General features: G+C 41.2%; 1 protein-coding gene across 1 annotated transcript in view; it reads left to right on the top strand.

Annotated features, from left to right (window-relative positions):
- LOC124301145 (sodium-dependent dopamine transporter) overlaps positions 1–19,538 on the top strand; it is a 571,198-nt gene that overhangs the window by 546,474 nt on the left and 5,186 nt on the right. Inside the window, exons 9-12 of the mRNA XM_046755874.1 lie at positions 2,153–2,390; positions 2,478–2,606; positions 3,480–3,680; positions 19,016–19,183. Coding sequence (XP_046611830.1) covers positions 2,153–2,390; positions 2,478–2,606; positions 3,480–3,680; positions 19,016–19,183 — 736 coding nt within the window. The remainder of the gene's footprint in view (positions 1–2,152; positions 2,391–2,477; positions 2,607–3,479; positions 3,681–19,015; positions 19,184–19,538) is intronic.

The raw sequence follows: 19,538 nt of genomic DNA, 5'->3' as shown, positions 1-19,538 counted from the left end.
GGAGTACCTTGTAACGGGCAGGCCTAACCGAAATGCCACGTTACAATGTATATAAGCTGCTCCTTAGCGCAGCTTGTGCATTTATCGCATTTGTAAAAGAGGTACTACTTCCTGATTCCATAGTGGCATTGACCAGCCTGGTTTCGTTGGAAGTAATAATAGGGTAGTTGGGATGTTCGCCTTTTGTGCTACTAGCAGAGTACATTGAGTGAAAAACTTTCATACAACACACACACACATGTGAGTATATAGACGTGGGCTCAAAGCCTCTGTTATACATGCCACACATAGCAATAGTAACTCCGTATATTAGGACTTTATATTACAGTCATATAAACGCAGAATTTCTACAGGCTGGTTGTCACTTATCCTGGCGTGATTAATTTAATCTCTGTACTACGAGAGGCCGAAAATTGTTGTTGCTAGCATTACCCCGAATTCCGACTGACATGTGCTTTCAATCTCACAATTATATAGAATCAATCTATGCGCGTGCAAGGAGCTTTCCGAAAAACACCACTTTTTGACGCTAACGTACGTGATATTTGGACGAATATGGAAACATTATTAATTGAAACTTGGTACAAACCACTTGACTTTCGTAGCTTTACTAAACGTAAGCTCAAAATTTAAAGCAAATCCAAAAGTAATAAAGTTTTACTGATGTGTTCCGATAATTCTTAAATTGCGTTTGACATTTACAATTGGTATTCTTAGGCTGAATCACAACTGAATTCTGAGGAATAATTATTGGAATTCTATCACATCAAATATTCAATGGCCTCAGAAATGTTGAGATAAAGACTGACTTTACGATGGTAATTTTACATTGCATCCTTAGCCTTCACTCACTTCGACGACCGCTTTGAATCGGGGGCCCGTTAGTTTACATCATACGAAAAACGGTGATCATAATAGTTTATCTTTTTTCCAGAACCATTATTCCGAAATTGTCTCACCGTGATACCATAACAAATTGTAAACTTGTTCTTAATTCACCTGACAATTGACCTTATTCTTTAAATCGTGTGATATTTTTCTCAAAATTTCTAAGGCCTATACCGACGCGTTTTTGGACCTGTCCAACGCACTTTTTCTTGTTGAGTTACCTGGTGGTGGGCCAAACTGAATTCTGATCGACGATATTTCTGAACCAAATACTAAAATGTGATGTATTTGAATCAAATTTGAGATACGATGGCTTCCACGCAACTGCTGAGTTGGGATGTTGTTCTGCTCATACATCAAAACAGTTCAGTTTTTCTTTGATATATCAAGGTACTTTATGAGCAATGACGAGTAAAATTGTAATTTTACGATCACAAATCACAAACTACAATTATAATTTGGGTTCCAGACAGTAATGAAGTACTAATTATATTTTTATTTCATAATAGAAAAAAAATGTATACATAATTTGTATTGAGGACTACGTATGAAATATAATTAGGTCAAAAGTAACTGTATGGAGAGATAACAATGGAGACTGGATCGTTGATGTGGGATCTACGAATTATTGGTGAATGACTATAGCGAGGACGCGGTATGATGATCGATGTTTGATTACTAATAAAAGTTACTTTATTCGAGAAAGATACAAAAGTGATACGATCTGTATCGTTTGAGAACAGAACGACAACTGACAAGGCGAGAATACACATGGATGATACACATATATGATTTCGCAACAGTAGAGAATAGGACATTAGATACAGAGCTGATTTGTTCTGATTGTGAGTCGCGACAGAGGCAAGCGGCTAAATTTGAAGTAGAGACGGATAGGTAAACATCGCATGCGAGTGTGAGTACATAAGTGAGAATTATTTCAAATAGCGAGTGAAATGAGAATGTGATTAGCGCGAAATACTTTCGTTTAAACTTATGCGTCGCTATTTTGCCGAAATAGTCACAAATAAATGCGAGATATAAAAGTAAAAAAACACCATCTACCGTGAATGTCTCTTGAAGTACTCCCCAATTTCTGACAAGATACACCTTTTTGAAGCTTGCATAACAATATTGTATGAATTAGGTAGGGTGCGATTCAGTAGAAATAAATTCACAACAGTTTGTTGCTGACAGTCAACAGTATTCTGGGCTAAGAAAAAACCTTGAAAACCTTCAATGTGTGTTCCTAATCTCAATGTTTCAGGGACGCTTTGCTGACGAGTGTCATTAACAGCGTTACATCCTTCGTTGCTGGCTTCGTAATATTTTCCGTGCTTGGCTATATGGCCCATGCCAGTGGAAGATCTATCCAGGATGTTGCAACGGAAGGTCCTGGCCTAGTCTTCATAGTATATCCAGCAGCCATTGCTACAATGCCAGGATCGATCTTCTGGGCTCTGATATTCTTTATGATGCTACTGACCCTGGGCTTGGATAGTTCTGTACGTAATCCGGGTGAATGCTGCCATATTCTCCATGCACACCATTCTCCATGATTAGGAGACTGACGGTTCTGGTTTTGATTACAGTTTGGAGGTTCCGAAGCGATAATTACTGCTCTTAGTGATGAATTCCCGCTAATCGGGAACCACAGAGAGATATTCGTTGCTTGTTTATTCAGCCTCTACTTCCTTGTTGGTTTAGCCTCTTGTTCTCAGGTGAGTATTGATGAAAATATATCGTTAAATGACTGTCCAAAACTTCTCAGAAATCTACCGAGTAGAAACTTTCAAAACTGGCCAAAGCAAAACGAATTTGAAGTTTTCTGGTACTATAAATATTTGAACTATATAAAGAACAATTCGATAATAGTGTCTCTCATCTCGGAAGTTGCAATTTTTCCGAAATATTTTACAGGCTCTAATTCGTCTCAGTTCTCATAGTGTCCATAAAAACATTGGATACTTATGTACGCAAATCGTACGATGATATTGGATTATTAAGCCATCCCAATCCAATAACTCTTTAGCAGGACTATGCAATTTATATACATGTGATCATGGCTAGAGCATTCAAGATATAGCTACTGTACAGTAGCAACTGCATGACTGAGTTGACGTGATGCTTGCCAGTGAAATATTTATACCACGCACCACTGCTATCTCTGTCTAAAAGTACGAAGTTTGAAGAAGGTTTGGAAAGTTATGGAAAAGTTGTGTAAATTTAAATATTCCTGAAGAAAAACAGATAATTTTATTCAAAGAATTTAATCTTCAATTATGATATGTCGGTTGCTCATAATGATTGTAGAAAGATGTCAGGTTTCTTAGAAGTGATAAAAATAATTTTCAGTCATTTGCAGTAAATTTTATGAAGAGCTATAGCTCGTATACGTCACATATTATGTTGGAATATTATGATGAAAAGAAAAGACTGTCACAAAATTTCAGTGAGATTTCTTGATAAAGTGAGAAATTTCAGAAAATGGTGGAAAAAATTTTTGAATATAAGCATTGGAATTTTTGAAGAAAATAAAAGAAATTTTCGTGTTTGTAATACAAAAAATGATATACATGTTTTCTTGATTTCAGGGTGGTTTTTATTTTTTTCACCTGCTTGATCGGTACGCAGCAGGTTACTCCATGCTGATTGCTGTTCTAGCAGAGACAATAGCCGTCAGCTGGATTTACGGAACGGATCGCTTCTGCGCTGATATTAAAGATATGATTGGATTTGCACCAGGAATTTACTGGCGCGTCTGCTGGAAGTTCATTGCGCCAATTTTTCTTATGGTAAAGCAACATTCCATCGTTTCGATTATTCGCTTTTAACCGAAATATTGTGTTTGTATGCATTTATATACCGCGACTGACGTAGCTGAAACTAGCAGCGGACGCTAGCAGCAAAGTGTCCCCCAGCCTGGGCTGAGACAGTCATCGAGCACCCCGCGCATACCTCGAATCGTAAAGGTCATAACTACGAGCAAATTTTTTAAAATTTATACTCAATTCACTCTTTACCTTGGACAATTGATGGAGCGAGTAATCATCGTGAGACACGCTCTCCCGTAATTGTTATCAATTTTTTAAGCTTAATAAATGTTGTTTTATGATATCATTGACGTTAGCAAAGAGCGATTTTTTTCAAATTTATACTCAATTCCCTCTTTACCTTGGACAATTGGTTACGGTCATCCGAATAATGTTCTACCGTTCTTTGCGTTACCCGGAGCCGATGACGTGGACGTGGCGGAGTTCCGGCTCCATTTTTTTTTTTTTTTTTGTGTCTTTATGTTATTTTTCATTTTTATGTTTTTTTTTGTAATTTTATATATTTTTTTCGTTTTTAAGTTTTTTTTTGGTATTTTTTGAACTTGTTTGGTAACTTTTATAGATATTATGCGTTATGTGATGATTTTTCTTTCAGTCCCCATTCAGTCATCAAACCCTATGCCTGTTTCCTCGATTGCACTAGACGCCAAAGCTCTACGTTTAATACGCGGAAAGTTGGGCGCAGTATGCTAGCGTGCTAGAATATGTGATCGGTGGTCGAAGCAATATTCGGATTTTTGTTGGGAAGCTCACACGACGATACCTCGATTGAATCGCATCATCACTATCGACTAGATAGCCCGTATATTCTGATTGCCTCTCCTGAAAATCGGTCGTCTCCTTAGCTCTCATTATTGTATATCGTGCGATACTTTTTCTGATAGATGGCATATCGTTGCTGGAAAATGGAGTCGACCAACCAGTACAAATCACGTACCCCCACGTGCATACATATACTCCACAATCTCCAGTCGCAATTCTTCGTCCATCACTGGTTATGTTCTGGTTCGGAATATCACGTGGGCAGTACAACCGCCAATTGTTCCAGTCGGCCAGTTTTCCGTATGCTCTCATTTCTTGGTCCATTACCAAAATGTAACCATTGAGCAGCACTTGCGGTGGACGGCCATGGAGAGAGTCAAGGTATAAAAAGAGGTTTTCTCGGAAATCGACGTTAAGGAGCGTCCAATGATCATTATTGATCACGGGCAATAGCCAAACCTCGTAGTCAAGGACAGAAGTCCTCTCCACTCACCTCTGAAATCCGCGGCTCATTTTGCCCGTCAGAATTATTCTCTTGGTACAAAAAATGTCGGAAGACAATATCGATGCACCCCTATCTCGTGCCTCGCTCGTTATCGTTGCGAAAAACGCGTTCATCATGTCATCATTGAACCACTCATCACAGTCAAGCTTCCGAAAATTCTGCTCAACCAATTTAAATCCCGCAATTTTTTTCTTAAGGTCTGGAAAACCGAGAGGCCACGAGATATCATTTGAGAACAAATCTCCAGATTAGACGATTTGTTCCACGCAGAGATTCCGAATTTCTGAATGCGTTTGATCAGTATCCGCACAAAATATATTCTCTTGATTGGTATACTCCTCGTCATCAGGAGACTCAAATTTCGGCGATATGGATCGAGCGCATTTCTCGTGAAACAAGGCGGGAGCTGTATTGTCCAATACGATCGGGGAATCTGAAAATTGCTCACTCGTTACATCTGATGGCTTCTCGTCGCAGCTAGGACTCTGCACGATTAGTTTTTTAACCGTTTTATGGCCTTTGAGAAACGATGGTGTTCTTTTTTTTTGTTTTTTTTCTATCGAACCATTGCTCGCTCGGTTCTTTGTAAGCCAGCGCAGAACGTCCTCGATTCTTCTCTCGTTTTGTCGACTCGTTCTCGTGGTAAACGATCTCTCTCGTATTCGACCATCTAAAATCAATTTCATTTTTTGAACGCGTCTCGGAACGGTCAATCGTTTGCCTTTGAGCCAGAGATGTTTAAACGTCCTGTACTAACTCTTAACTGATCGAATAACGAGTTATTCCGAAATTCGTCAAATGTGCGGCAGAGAAGAACGAGTAGTATGACAAAATGTACTTGAGCAGGTAGTCATGGAATTCTTAACAGTACATGTCGTTCTTCTCGGATGTGCATAGTTCCTCTTTCTCGTCAATCACAGATTGATAAATCCTGTCGACAAATTGAAAGAAGGGCGATTTACTCGATGTTGCTACGGCATATTCGAGATTATCGTCCGGTAGCATGAACAACTTTGCGTCCTTCTTTTCCTCCTTTGTGACGCAAATTTCCTCGATCTCTGATTCTTCGAAAAGAAAATCGATGCTTTCCTTAAAATCTCGCACCATCGTCTCGAAACCAAAAACTTTGACGATACAAATAAATATCTTTCGAGCAGAGTCCAAATCGTTACTGGGGATCAATTTCGTCACTGCCATTCCTGCTACGCGATACTGAGCCTTCGTGTGACAAATCGTTTTGCACTTTCTCAGTACCGTATGCAGCATGTGCCAGGAACAAATATGCAGAACCGTAAGCGAGGAAATCGAATTTGTTTTCTCAGTCATATCAGTATATGAGCGGTTCATGTACTCGACGAGCGAGATACCGTTGAAACCGTCCATAACCGAATTCATGAGTCCCAAGCTGAAATCTGTTTCCACTTTGTCGATGGCCGGTGATCGGGTGCTCAACATCTTCAACGATAAGGCCACCATCCTTAGGAAGTGGCTTATGTTGAGAGTAATGTGGACAATAGAAATGAATTCTGCCACAGGAAATTGACCAGCGTTCCCATTCCCAAGCACGATTAAAGAATAATAAAATATTTTTTTTATTACGTTGGGTGGCGAAATGGTGACAGAGCCCGTGGCATCGAGATGAGAACACACCGTACCCGGTTCTAAGTTCAGTAGTACCCGCAACTGTTTCTCAGTGAAAAGAACGATACACAACGGTTCTACTGATTACTGCTGAATATAACCCTTTATGTGTGTTCCTTTCCACGTCTCCTTCGTCTCTTTGAATAATTTGTGCATCAACATATAATAATCACGATCCAGGTCATCTAGACAGTTGTTTTCGCTCGACATCTTTTGCAACAAACTTAGGCTGTAAGCGTCATTTAGATTTCCGGCATCTAAAAAGCGTTCATCAGCTGCTATGAACTTGATCTGTTTCACGGTGCTGGGAGCATTTGCTACCAGCTCTTCCGAAACAGACAAGCGTTTTTCGGCCGTTACAAATCGACGGTGGGTCTCCCCTGCTGTATGGTGGACGGGGCCGGCCGGGACTATTTTTAAGCATACATCAACAAACGGCGGACCTATTGGCTCAGTTGTTGAGAATTTGTAAGTCGTACAAGTCGAAAACGTGCGAACGGCATACGTTTGAAATGTTACTGGCGGTGGTGGAGAGTTGCATTTGTGCCAGCGAAAACACAAATTGTAGACCATCATTAGCTTGACCAAGTCGTACAACGCGTCAGTCCATCCTTTCTGTAACTTTAATTTCGCTGACCAAAATGTTTGCAAAAATGTCGACGGTACGGTTACAGACATCTCTCCTGGAGCCGTCAAGATTTGGCCATTGTCTGGTGTCGAAGAATCAGGAGCCAATTCTTGACTTGAGTGTCGCAATTCACAGGTATCCGAGCTTGAGATTTCCTCATTGCAATGGCGAGGAAGCAAAATTTTATTTTCCGTTAATTGACACGAGTCTACACGATGCGATATTAGAGACTGACGGGAGTCAGGGTTCAACAAGTCGGCGATTGGCGACAAAACCGCGCTAGAACAGGTTCGAGGATCACCTGTGTTTCACAGTGGAGGAAAACTATCTGCTCTAACATCTGGATCGAGAAACGATTCCTCACTTGAGTTCGTAGAATCGCTTACATTCCCGATTGTTTCCCTTTCATTATGGACGCTCAAAATTGGATCAATATCATCCAAACCGGAATTATTGTTTTGGCTTGGATTATTTTGACATCGTGATATCCGTGTCTGGCAAGAGTCGGGCATCCAAGAGTCGCCAACCGGCGACTGGATCCTGATGGGTACATATGGAACCTCGTCTTTACCGTTAGGCGATCGTGGAAAATTATTGATTTCAACAATCGTTAAAGCGCGAATATTGTCGGCGTGTCGTAAAAACATCTTGTACGTCTGTGGTACGTAAGACTTTACCGACCTTGGGTCTTTGTCCGGGAAAATAGCTTTGCAAATCTGCTCCCATGTGCAACCAGAGCTTTGCCATGACTGGTTTTTTAAAAAGTCAAATAACTCATCGGTCACGACGTCGTGAGGAAGATCAAAAGGATGCAACTTTACAATCGCTTCCGCTATCATTTCCGGGGTTACAATAGATTTACGTTTGGTCCCCATGTTTCATGCCCATTGTATGAAAGTTTCACTTATGTAATAAGCAAGAGAGAGAAACAGAACAAAACTGAAACGAGAACTATATCTACTTAATATCTACGTATCAAAATGAGTAGCTGCAATCAACGAGAGAGTACAAAAGCTGCCAGGATTGAGGTGGAAATTTTTGCATCAATGCATAACGGCCTGTGTCATACAAAAACGAAAGATAAATAGATCTCCTCTATATACAGCAGAGATTCGGAATGGTAACGGATCGCGCAAAAAACGAATCGCTATGTACCATAGAATCGAGGTCTGCTCGTAGTGTAGCATTAACGATGAGAGTTGGGAGCATTCACTTATTACAAGTTTGCGTTAGTATGAGCGGAAGAGACAGCGTGAGCAAGAGAGTGCGCGCGCGTACGAGAGAGAGAGAGAGAGAGAGAGAGAGAGATAGATAGATGTTTTATTATGCCCTAGAAAACTTTAGGGCAAGAGAAAAACTACAGTGTAGGAAAAGTGTTATAAAAATATACCTATAAGTATAAAAGCAAAATAAAATAAAATAAAATAAAATATGATATAATATACAATAAAATAAAATAAAATAAGATAAAATAAAATAAAATGTAATAGAAATATATAAAATGATAAAATTTAGATAGATTAAAGTAAAGTGAGTAGATTAAATGAAAAACACAATCAAATAAGCAAGATAAAATAAAACAAAATAAACTAGCACTACGCAATACTATTACTTCAGGTAATTTAATGATAGATTGGCTATCAGTGACTCATGAATATAACACGCAACACCTCTACATCCCTTTCTTATTCTATCGTGACGAATAATAAAATAGTTCGGAATCTTGACAAGATCATTAAAAATTTCACGCTTGAGCCATGCTTCAGATATGGAAATAAAATAATAAAAATGTTCGCTAAGATATGATTTGATGTATCTATACCAATAACAAGTTTGCATTAAATTGACAGATTTTAAAGTACATAGAACTATCGTGCAATGTCACTGCTTTTCGAGAGTTCTGTACATGATTTAATCAACCTAACTTGTCAAGATCAGCCTCCGAGGTAATACGAATAAGCTGAGATCCGTCTTGCTTACATGCGTACATCTGACCCTCCCTAGACCATACATATTTGCAATTTTTGTCAGACGCGATCTTCTTAGTTTTGCGCAACAAATTATACGTGTTAGGGTGAAGAAACCCGTTGACAAAAATATTACCGAGTTTATCACACGCAAAAACATCTCTAACCGCTAATGTGCCGTGCGAACGCTTTTTCCTTATAATATGGCTGCTAATCTGAGAGGATTTAAAGAAAACGATAAATGATTTTGATGCCTCTCTGGTGTTATCCTGCTCAGGATTTTGGCTCGACGGAGATCTGCGGGTGATTAAGCGAATGTCGAGTATGTCGGAAGCAAGTTCAGGGACACCGAGTACAGTCAGAACCTTAGTAACAACTTCTAACGGATTATCAGTAACCGTAAATGGTATACCAGCAATGGTGATCTGGGCAGAGGAGTTGACAAGTGTATTGGCTAATGAATCTCGTAAAGAATCAATTTCTCTAGTTAGTAACACGTTGCTGGCCTCTAATTGTGCTATTCTTTCACCTTGATCACTCACTGTTTTGACAATATTTTCAATGGTATTAAGTTTAGATGCCATATTAGAATTAAATGTATTCTGACAGTTAATGAAAGCATTAAGTGTTTCAACATTTTTATTTAGAAGGGCTGCTATCGAGTCTAGAGTTTTGCCCGATTGAGACATGACAGGTGTATCAACAATACAAGTCAACTGCTCTCTGATATTTTGAGAACTACTCGATGGCGTGTTACCAAGATTTTTATAGCAACAAGGACTAGAGTTTCTACTACTCGTATAGTATCTGTAACACCCTGGATGAAAACTTTTTGAGCAGTCTACGCACTTGAGTTTTTCACCGGCTACAAGCCGTTTGCACTTAAAGCAAGTATCAGACATGCAACCGATTTGGTGTAATGAGAGTAACAAAAATACCAGCTGAGAGAAATGTCACAGAGACGTGGTAGAAGGTCGTGTAGATACTAATACACCGCATAAATCGCACTCACAATAGACACGCACACGCTGAAGCACACAGGAACCAAACATTCACGTAAACAGGTACTTAAAGATTAATTCCAGCTTCGGTGTAATATTTCAGAGAAATTCCCTAGCGGTCGTCCAATGGGAAGAGGAAAGGTAGCGTAGGAGTTGTAAACAGCAAAATCGTCCGTCAACTGCCAAGTCGTTCCAGTCAAGAATTATAGGTTATGGAATACCAGTCTTCAGTTAATTGCCTCGTCCCGTAGCTCAAAAGAGAGAGCAACGACGATTTTTAGCTCAAATTTTTGCGAGAGCGACGGGGGAGAAAAAAAACCTGGACGCAGAGCCCGAAAACGGGCAGGAAACAGCAGAAAATAGCCAGAACAGGAGGGTAACAGAAAGTGGACTAGACAGGTACTCACCAATCCAAGAGAGAGAGAGAGAGAGAGAGAGAGAGAGAGAGAGAGAGAGAGAGAGAGAGAGAGAGAGAGAGAGAGAGAGAGAGAGAGAGAGAGGGAGAGAGGGAGAGAGGGAGAGAGGGAGAGAGGGAGAGAGGGAGAGAGGGAGAGAGGGAGAGAGGGAGAGAGGGAGAGAGGGAGAGAGGGAGAGAGGGAGAGAGGGAGAGAGGGAGAGAGGGAGAGAGGGAGAGAGGGAGAGAGGGTGAGAGGGAGAGAGGGAGAGAGAGAGAGAGTTTATTTGATCGCGGGGTAATTCCCCTAGCAACCATAGGCACACACACACATGTGGCGGTTGGTGAACAATACCAAAATAATATAAGATAATATAAAGATTAAAAATAAAATAAAAAATAAAAATAGAAATACAAATAGACACAAACCGAATGAAAAGCGTACATACAGAGAGGGCAGCCACATTGTGCGCGCATAATACATCATACAGCATTCATCATACATCATACAGCATACATCATACATCATACAATACATCTCTTGATTTCAATATTTTCACAAACATCACCCTCGCTGCACACGCTCAGCCTCTTCCGCTCGCAGATCTTCTAGCAGGCCAATACGAAACACCGGCAAAGTGGACGCTGATGTAATTGACGGAGGCAAAGAGTTCCAAAAGTTAACGCCAACATACGCAAAAGACTTTTGATACGTCATGGGCAGGCATGGGCAATCCTTTGCAGGCAGGCAGCGACTGGACGTTAAGGCCGCAGACATTGAGGAGCTTAGGGCGGGTTAGTGAGCGCTTAGGTTTGAGAACAGTCGCAGGTGTGAGTCATAGTAGGGCTCCGGTTAGGGTCGACAAGTCGGAAGAAGGCTGCAAGCGTAACGGTTTGATCCCCGGTCCAGGTCGAACAAACAACGCAGCATCAGATATTCACACAGACCTCGGGCTCAGCGACGGGAACTTATTCAAGATCTGACTCCGATATCGGTGAAGTTGCACAGGATGCCTTTTGTTAATATAGACCTTTCGGTCCGAGAGGGCGGCATCAATTTCTGCAGCGCGGAGTTGAGGCTTGAGCTTCTTAGCCGCAATTACTTGATCGCACCAGGCAGGAAACCCAAGTATTAACAGAAGAGGACGCGCAGTGAAGGCAGGAGGAGAGCCAGGAGCAGTTGCATCCAAACGCAATGTTGAAACACTAGAGGCACTCTGAGCTCTATAGCGGCCCATTCGTTCGAAGCGGATTATGGCATCAGGAGGCAGCTGTATATTAAGAGCCGCTAGCAGTTTGGTCAATAGTTCATCTAGACGCTCGCGATCACCACCATCTCGAATCACTGTAATAATTAGTTGGTTCGCAACTTCATTGCATGCTACCCGCAACAACATAGCCTCATCAGCAGGTGCCAGCACGCCAGTCTGCCTGATGGCAAGCTTGCTTCCAATTTCGCTAATCTCCGCTGAATGGCGAGACGCTACCTCAGCCAGCGAATCAACATCTTTCTTTACCTCTGTTACAGTGGCATTGACAGTTTCGAGACCTGATTTGAGAGCTACGTTATCGGCTAGCATGCTGTCAAATTTTCCTCGAAGATCCTCGACAACCGTTACGAGCGTGTTGACCTTGGCCGCTGTGGCTTCAAACGCACCAAGGCCAGTGTTCATAGCCACGAGTAAAGTTGAAATTTTTTGAATTTCTGCTCCAATAGCGGTTGTCTCATCTCTCGTACAAATAGGGCAGCAACTACGTACACGATCTGTCGCAGCCCTGCTAGTTTCGACTTGAAACCGTATTTTGAGACAGATAGCATGAAATGAATGTTTACATTTGTCGCCAGTCGTAATGGCACTACTAGGGACATCTATAGAGGCGTAGCACAAAGCACAGTTTGGAGGAGCCATACTATCAGCAAGTCGGTATCACAGATTGGTATAAATAGACGTCTATAGATAACAGGAACGTAATCCCAAAACAGTCAACAGTCAACAAAGGCTGCGTTCAACCTCACTAGTCTGACACTAACACTGACAGCTCCAGAAAGAAACAACAAAGTCAAACCGTCCGTGAAATTTTAACGGGTTATAATGTACTGTGTGTCTCAATTATTTAATAGCCGCACTACAAGGCGCAAAGAGTTTTATACCACTTAAGAGCCGGCACAGCGCGAACCGACCAATACTAGACAGACCGAACGCACAAAAGAAAAACTCAAAAAACGGCCAGAAAATGTGACGAGCGATAACGGGTAGACGTTGTTCACCAAGCATCAACAAGACAGAGAGAGAGAGAGAGAGAGAGAGAAAAGCGTTTATTAAAAATGTCCTGGAGCAATGTGCCCCCTAAGGACAACACAAATGCGCTGAACATGTACAGCTCTCTATGAAAAAAACAAAAAATAAAACAAAATAAAATAGAATAGAATAAAATAAAATGAAAATGAAATATAAATAAAATAAAGTGTTATATAAACATACAACAATATATAGAAAATAGTTAAATCAAATTTGCGCTTATTGAATAGAATTAAACAGTATTACTGTGCAAATATTCCCTAAGTTTTAGCCTAAAGACATTTACGGAAGATGATTCACGAATTGAGGTAGGCAATGTGTTCCAGAGGACACAAGCCGATACAAGAAACGATCTTTGGTATACAGTTGTTCGGTGTAAAGGAATAAACAGATCCTTTGGGTCACCTCTAGTGAATCGGTGACGTATTGCTGACAAGAAAACCAACTCATCAGAGATATAACTAGGTGACCCGAGACTCATAGTATTGAACAGAAAAGTTCCCAACAGGTACTTGCGCCTATCAGCCAAATCGAGCCATCCAAGCATACGGTAGTATGGGCTGATATGCTCAGATTTGTGCATATCAAATACGAATCGCACGCAAGAATTGAGGGCGCGCTTCAGCTTAAGCTCCAGACCAGCTGTTAAATCGCAATAAACTAATACGCAGTAGTCGAAAAGAGGTAAAATTAGCGAGTTTACCAACGAGGACCGCAGGCGAGTTGGCAGAAGTTCTTTATTGGATTTTAATTGCCAAAGAGTATTATGCACTCTCCGCGAGATAAACAGCACGTGTTCCGACCAAGTCAAAGTATTGGTAATGATAACACCCAGATTCTTGGCCTGGACGACGTACGGGATAACCTCATCTTTAACCCGGATAGGAGGAACATACGATGATTCAATTGAGCTGCGGTACCGAGCACTGCTAATTATGAGTGCTTTCGTTTTAGAGGTATTGAGTGATAGCATATTCTTCAGCACCCAGTCATGAATCATCGCGACGTCCTCGTTAACTCTCTCCACAGCCTGAGGAAGCTCATCAGGATAACAATGTAAATATATCTGTAAGTCATCCGCATACATCATATGCTTACAGTGTTTCAGCGCGAGGGGCATATCCTTAATAAAAATAGAGAAGAGGAGAGGCCCTAGAACAGTACCCTGAGGTACACCGCATGAGACATCTTGCCATGAAGAGAGATTGCCGTCATGTCCTACAGTAGCCTGTTTTCTGTCGCATAGATAAGAGAGAAACCAATTCAAGGCCGAGCTAGATAATCCAAGGTCCGCAAGCTTAGTGACAAGGAGTGGATGGTTTACCATATCGAAAGCTTTTCTTAAATCGAAGAGGACAAGCACTGTGCATTTCCTATCATCGATGGCACGCCTTATATCGTCGGTGACCCTAAGTGCAGACTGCGCACTATACCCCTTCCTGAATCCCGATTGGTACGGATCACGATGACCATAAAGGTCAAGATAATCAGAAACTTGGTCGAAGACTATTCGCTCGAGCGATTTGGAAAGTGAGCAGCCAATGGATATAGGCCGAAACTCCTGCTTACTACCAGGGTGTTTAATCTTTGGAACAGGCCGAACAAGCGAGCTTTTCCAGAGTGTGGGATAGACACTGTTTGTCAACGAGAAGTTAAATATATCAAGTATAGGAAGGAGTATAGCAGGCATGCATAGTTTCAGAAAGGCAAGTGGAATAGCATCAATGCCCTTAGCATTAGATTTTGACTTGAACAAATGACCCATAAGACATTCCGTAGTTACTAAATTAAAATAAAAGTTACCGTCTTTGAAGGGTACAAGGCGCGACGTCATTGTAGCTAGTTTATCCACAGTGCTGGCATGCCTGTCGCGTTCAAAAGGTTCAGCGAAAAAGTTGTTCAGGTCTTCTAGAGATATATTCCCAGGCACATTGTCTTCATTCGATTTGGCTATTCCAATACTCCGAAGTTCGCGCCATATTGACTTCTGATCTTTGAGTCCTCTAAACTTCGACATGTAGTGTTTGCTTTTTGCAGGCTTTGACACGACCACGCAGGACTCGGTATTTATCTCTGACGACAAGTGATCTAGTTCTCCGGAATGCTTTGTAGAGAGCGTCCCGCTCTCTCATGAGCGTCTTAATATTGTTATCCAGCCAAGGAGCTGGAGGACGCCTTAGCTGGGCTTTACGAACTGGAGCATGTTTATTTATTGTCTCTAGTACGAAAGTATTTAGTAGGTCAACTTTGGCGTCAATCGAGGTAGCAGTAAATACCTGCGACCAGTCGCAGGCTTCAATGTCAAGTTTAAAGGCTTGGGAGTTAAGGAGCTTGAAGTCTCTATATATGATTTCGCGTGGTTCAATCTTATCAGAAATAAACAGAAAACTGACACTAATCAGGTCATGACTTGATAAAAAGGCAACAGGTAATTGTGAATAACCCGAGACTTTGGAGAGGTCATTAACCGCGCAGACGTCAAGCCATGTACTGCTTGTAGCAGTGTCATGCGTCGGGCAGTAAGGAACAATATCCATACTCACACTCGAAAAAAATGACTTAAGATTATTAGCATCAAAGCTATTCGAACACAAGTCTGCATTAAAGTCACCCATGACAATATTACTTTTATAGGCTTGACTGTACTGCAGGAAAGCTTCCTCAAAGTCTGACATGTAACCAATCTTAGGCGGACGATACACTACGCTGAAGGCCAACTTAGACCTACATGCGCTGGAAATTTCAGCAATTAAAAACTCCGGCCTTGCAGAATAGGCAGAAGAGGAGCATACAAGAACTTTCGCCTTCAATGATCTATGTAGATATAACGCTACACCTCCTCCGCCAATGCCAGTGCGATCGCAACGAAGAATATTGTAATCCGGCAATTGAACAGCCTGATCAGCTATATGAGGTTTCAGCCAGGATTCCGATACGGCAATGATGTGATATTGTTTTGAGGAGAAATAACCCCGAAAGTCATCAATATGAGATACCAACGATTGGGCGTTCACGTGACAGACATCAATATACTTACACATAGCCATTGAGAATATAATACTTAGCAAGAAAAACAAAACAAATCGATGAGACATGGCCCAACCTAGCACAGCTAGACAGACTGGCATAAGTATACACAGTGATCATACATATATAGAGGTTAAAGACGGAAGCCAAAAGGCCTAAAAGGATTAACGCGCAACGTAAGTAATGTAAATATAAGACAAAAAGCAAGTTTAACAGGTGAAGCCAATTTCCTAATACAATCAGGTAAGCGAATAAGTTGGCAGAAACAGGAGTAAGTAGGACTATTTGCTATGAAGATATAGTAGGTATATCTGTAATCTTGACGACGTGTATAAGTGGTGCCCCATCCCTTTCTCTCACGTAGGCGTTGCCATTCTTTGTCCAGGCATACATGACAGTTTTCGCCCGCCTGGCTGCCCTTGCCACAGCAAAGAGTTTACGCGATAACGGAGTTAAGCTTTCGCTGACAAATATATCATGAACCTCGTTGTCCTTCCATTGCAGGTCCCGCGTTGTCAGTTTACCCCTTCGCTTCCGGATGCAGGTTACTAGATTCACCGCTGTATCATGGCGCGTGAGAACGGCTGTGATTGGAGATGGACGAGTTGGATCTTTTGATGGTAGCCGATAAATTGAGCTGACATCTGCAGCATCTAGAGTTGATCCAAGTACATTGCCAATTGAATGGAGGATACTGTAGAGGTTCTCATTAGATTTTACCGGAATTCCTCTAATTTCAACTGAGTTGAGAGCCAGTTGTTGGTGGAGCCTATTGTTCTCGACTTCCAGCGCATCCATCTGCAATTTGAGTTGCGACAGAGAACCCCGAGTGGATTCACCTTGCGCATCATATTCCGCCAACCTGGCTTCCAATCCAGCGATTTTATTAGAATTAGCCTGAGCAGTTTCATGGCAGGCTTCTAATGATTTTATTATCTCCGCCGTTTGTCGATTTTGACTGTCCTCGTACTCATGCAGTGCCGCCGTATTCGCCTGAATAGCCTTCATGATATCCGCTAGCGAAGGTTGCAAATTCGAGTTGGCCCCACTGTCCGATCCTCCGCTGTTAGTGCCAGCCATCGTAGATTTACGCGTAGAGAGTGAGCCAGGCATTCGGCTTGTATTCTGGCAAGAAGTGCAGGAGCCAGACGGTGAAGTAAACTTTTTACAAATAGGACACCGATTTTGATCAAGACTCATAACGGTCGAGCAGCAATGAGTGGTGTGAAGTGTATTATTCACCAGCACACAGAGAGATAACTAGTCTGTATTACACCCACAGTAAGAGAGGGAAGGTCAACACAACACAACAGTCCAAGCACAGTATATTAGGCGCCAATGATATTGAGTCAGCTGATAGCAAATCAGCTGTCACTGCCGTCAGCTGACCGAAGTCAAACTGTCAGCCGTTACACGTTAACCGCAACGAGCGATCCTGCTAAATTGTCTAACTTGCAGTTGATAAAAAAAAAAAAAAAAAAAATTTAGCCACATGTATTAGACTCAGGCACTCAACATCCATAAAGGACCGAACACCCACAATGATCGAATTAAGGAGCTGAACTATGAAACTGTCAGTGAGCCCAGAAGATGCACGCCGTTCCACTGGTCGAAGAGATAATTGTTTAATATTTCCGAAGAATACCACTTCCCAGAAAAAATGGAGAAGCACCTCAATAACAACCGGTGATTAACTGAAGATCTATACTATTATAGCTTGTACTTTACGCAGCAAAATGCACGCTTATTCACTTTCCTGACAGAGCAACTTCAAACACGTCTATCCGTTACCGCGTCACCGCGTAGAGAGAGAGAGAGAGAGAGAGAGAGAGAGAGAGAGAGAGAGAGAGAGAGAGATACGGGTTCTCATTGTTGAGAGCCAGCAGAAGCAAGAATACATCGATACATATGACGCTTGGATGGTCGCTAGTTGGAGGCGCTGGTATTATGTGGCGGCGAGGCTCAAGTCCGAGCGTGTTGACGTTCGTACGGGGAAAGAGAAAACGAGTAGAAGTCGTGGGGAGAGTAGTGGGCAGGAGAGGAGTGACAGGTCCCAATTTTTTCAGAGCTCGACAAAATACGGATACATCGTTCCATATGAAACGCGCATTTTTTTTTTGCAGCAAATTAATTATTTTGGAAATTCACTGCAATTTTAAAATTATTCTTGGGTTTGTAGCTACATAAATTGAAACGCTTTTTTGCTATCGACGACGGGTCAATAAAACCACATGGATTAGGCTCAAAAAGTTAATAACATCTACTGGAGGGTCTCACGGCGATTATTTGTTTTAAAATAACATATATAAAGCTTGAAATATTATTAACAATTATGAGAGGGCAGGTATCACGGCAATAACTCGCTCAATTAACTGTCCAAAGTAAACAATGAATCAAGTATAAACTGAAAGAAAAACCTTTTCGCTATCGTCAATTGAGAGTATAAAACAACATACTAATCTCAAAAAACTATTAACAATTATGAGAGGGCGTATCTCACGGTGATTACTCGTTTCATCGATGGTCCAAGGTGAAGAGTGAATTCAGTTTAAATTTGAAAAAAATCGCTCTTTGCTAACGTCAATGATACCATAAAACAACATTTATTAAGCTTAAAATATTAATAACAACTACTGGAGGGCGCGTCTCACGACGGTTACTCGCTTCATCAATCATCCAAGGTAAAGAGTGAATTGAGTATAAATTTGAAAACAATCGCTCTTTGCTAACGTCAATGATACCATGAAACAACATTTATTAAGCTTAAAAAATTAATAACAATTACGGGAGGGCGCGTCTCACGACGATTACTCGCTTCATCAATTGTGCAAGGTAAAGAGTGAATTGAGTATAAATTTAGAAAAAATTGCTTGTAGTTGTGACCTTTACAATTCGAGGTATGCGCGGGGTGCTCGATGACTGTCTCGGCCCTGGCCGGGGGACACTTCGCTGCTAGCGCCCGCTGCTAGTTTCAGCTACGTCTGCGACTGTCCAATGAGTTGGTTATCGAGAACTTCAATTAATCGTAGTGCCCTAATTTATAATATAACTTACCAGTGAAACCATTTCAGTTCATTATCGTCTATGGACTAATGGGCTATGAACCCTTAACCTACGAGGACTATGTTTATCCACTATGGGCGAACGTCTTGGGCTGGTTAATCGCTTGCTCGTCGATAGTCATGATCCCTGCAGTTGGTGCTTACAAGCTTCTTACTACTCCAGGAACATTTCGTGAGGTATTGCGTGGATTTCAATTTACATCAATTTTCAGTAAAACTGTCTCTGGTTTAGGCTTTGGCCCAGCAATTTTATTATGATTCTTTATGATTTGTAAATACCGGTTGTTTTATTACCAATGTCAAAAAATTCGAAAGGATTGAAAAAAAAAAATTCATAAAACACTGATATTTCTTAAATTTTCTCATACATCATTTACGAAACAATGATACCAGAAGGGTTTGATATCACCAGCTACAACTTCAGTAGAATCTTGATTAACAGTTTTTTAAACCTTGAAGTGTAAAGTAGTTACCATTGAGGTATTATTTTTCCAGCAGTTACGGAGATTTTTCAATTTGAGAATTTTGAAAA

This window comes from Neodiprion virginianus, chromosome 3, assembly GCF_021901495.1.
Source record: "Neodiprion virginianus isolate iyNeoVirg1 chromosome 3, iyNeoVirg1.1, whole genome shotgun sequence".
NCBI classification, from domain to species: Eukaryota; Metazoa; Arthropoda; class Insecta; order Hymenoptera; family Diprionidae; genus Neodiprion; species Neodiprion virginianus.
This window is presented reverse-complemented; position numbering and strand designations above follow the sequence as displayed.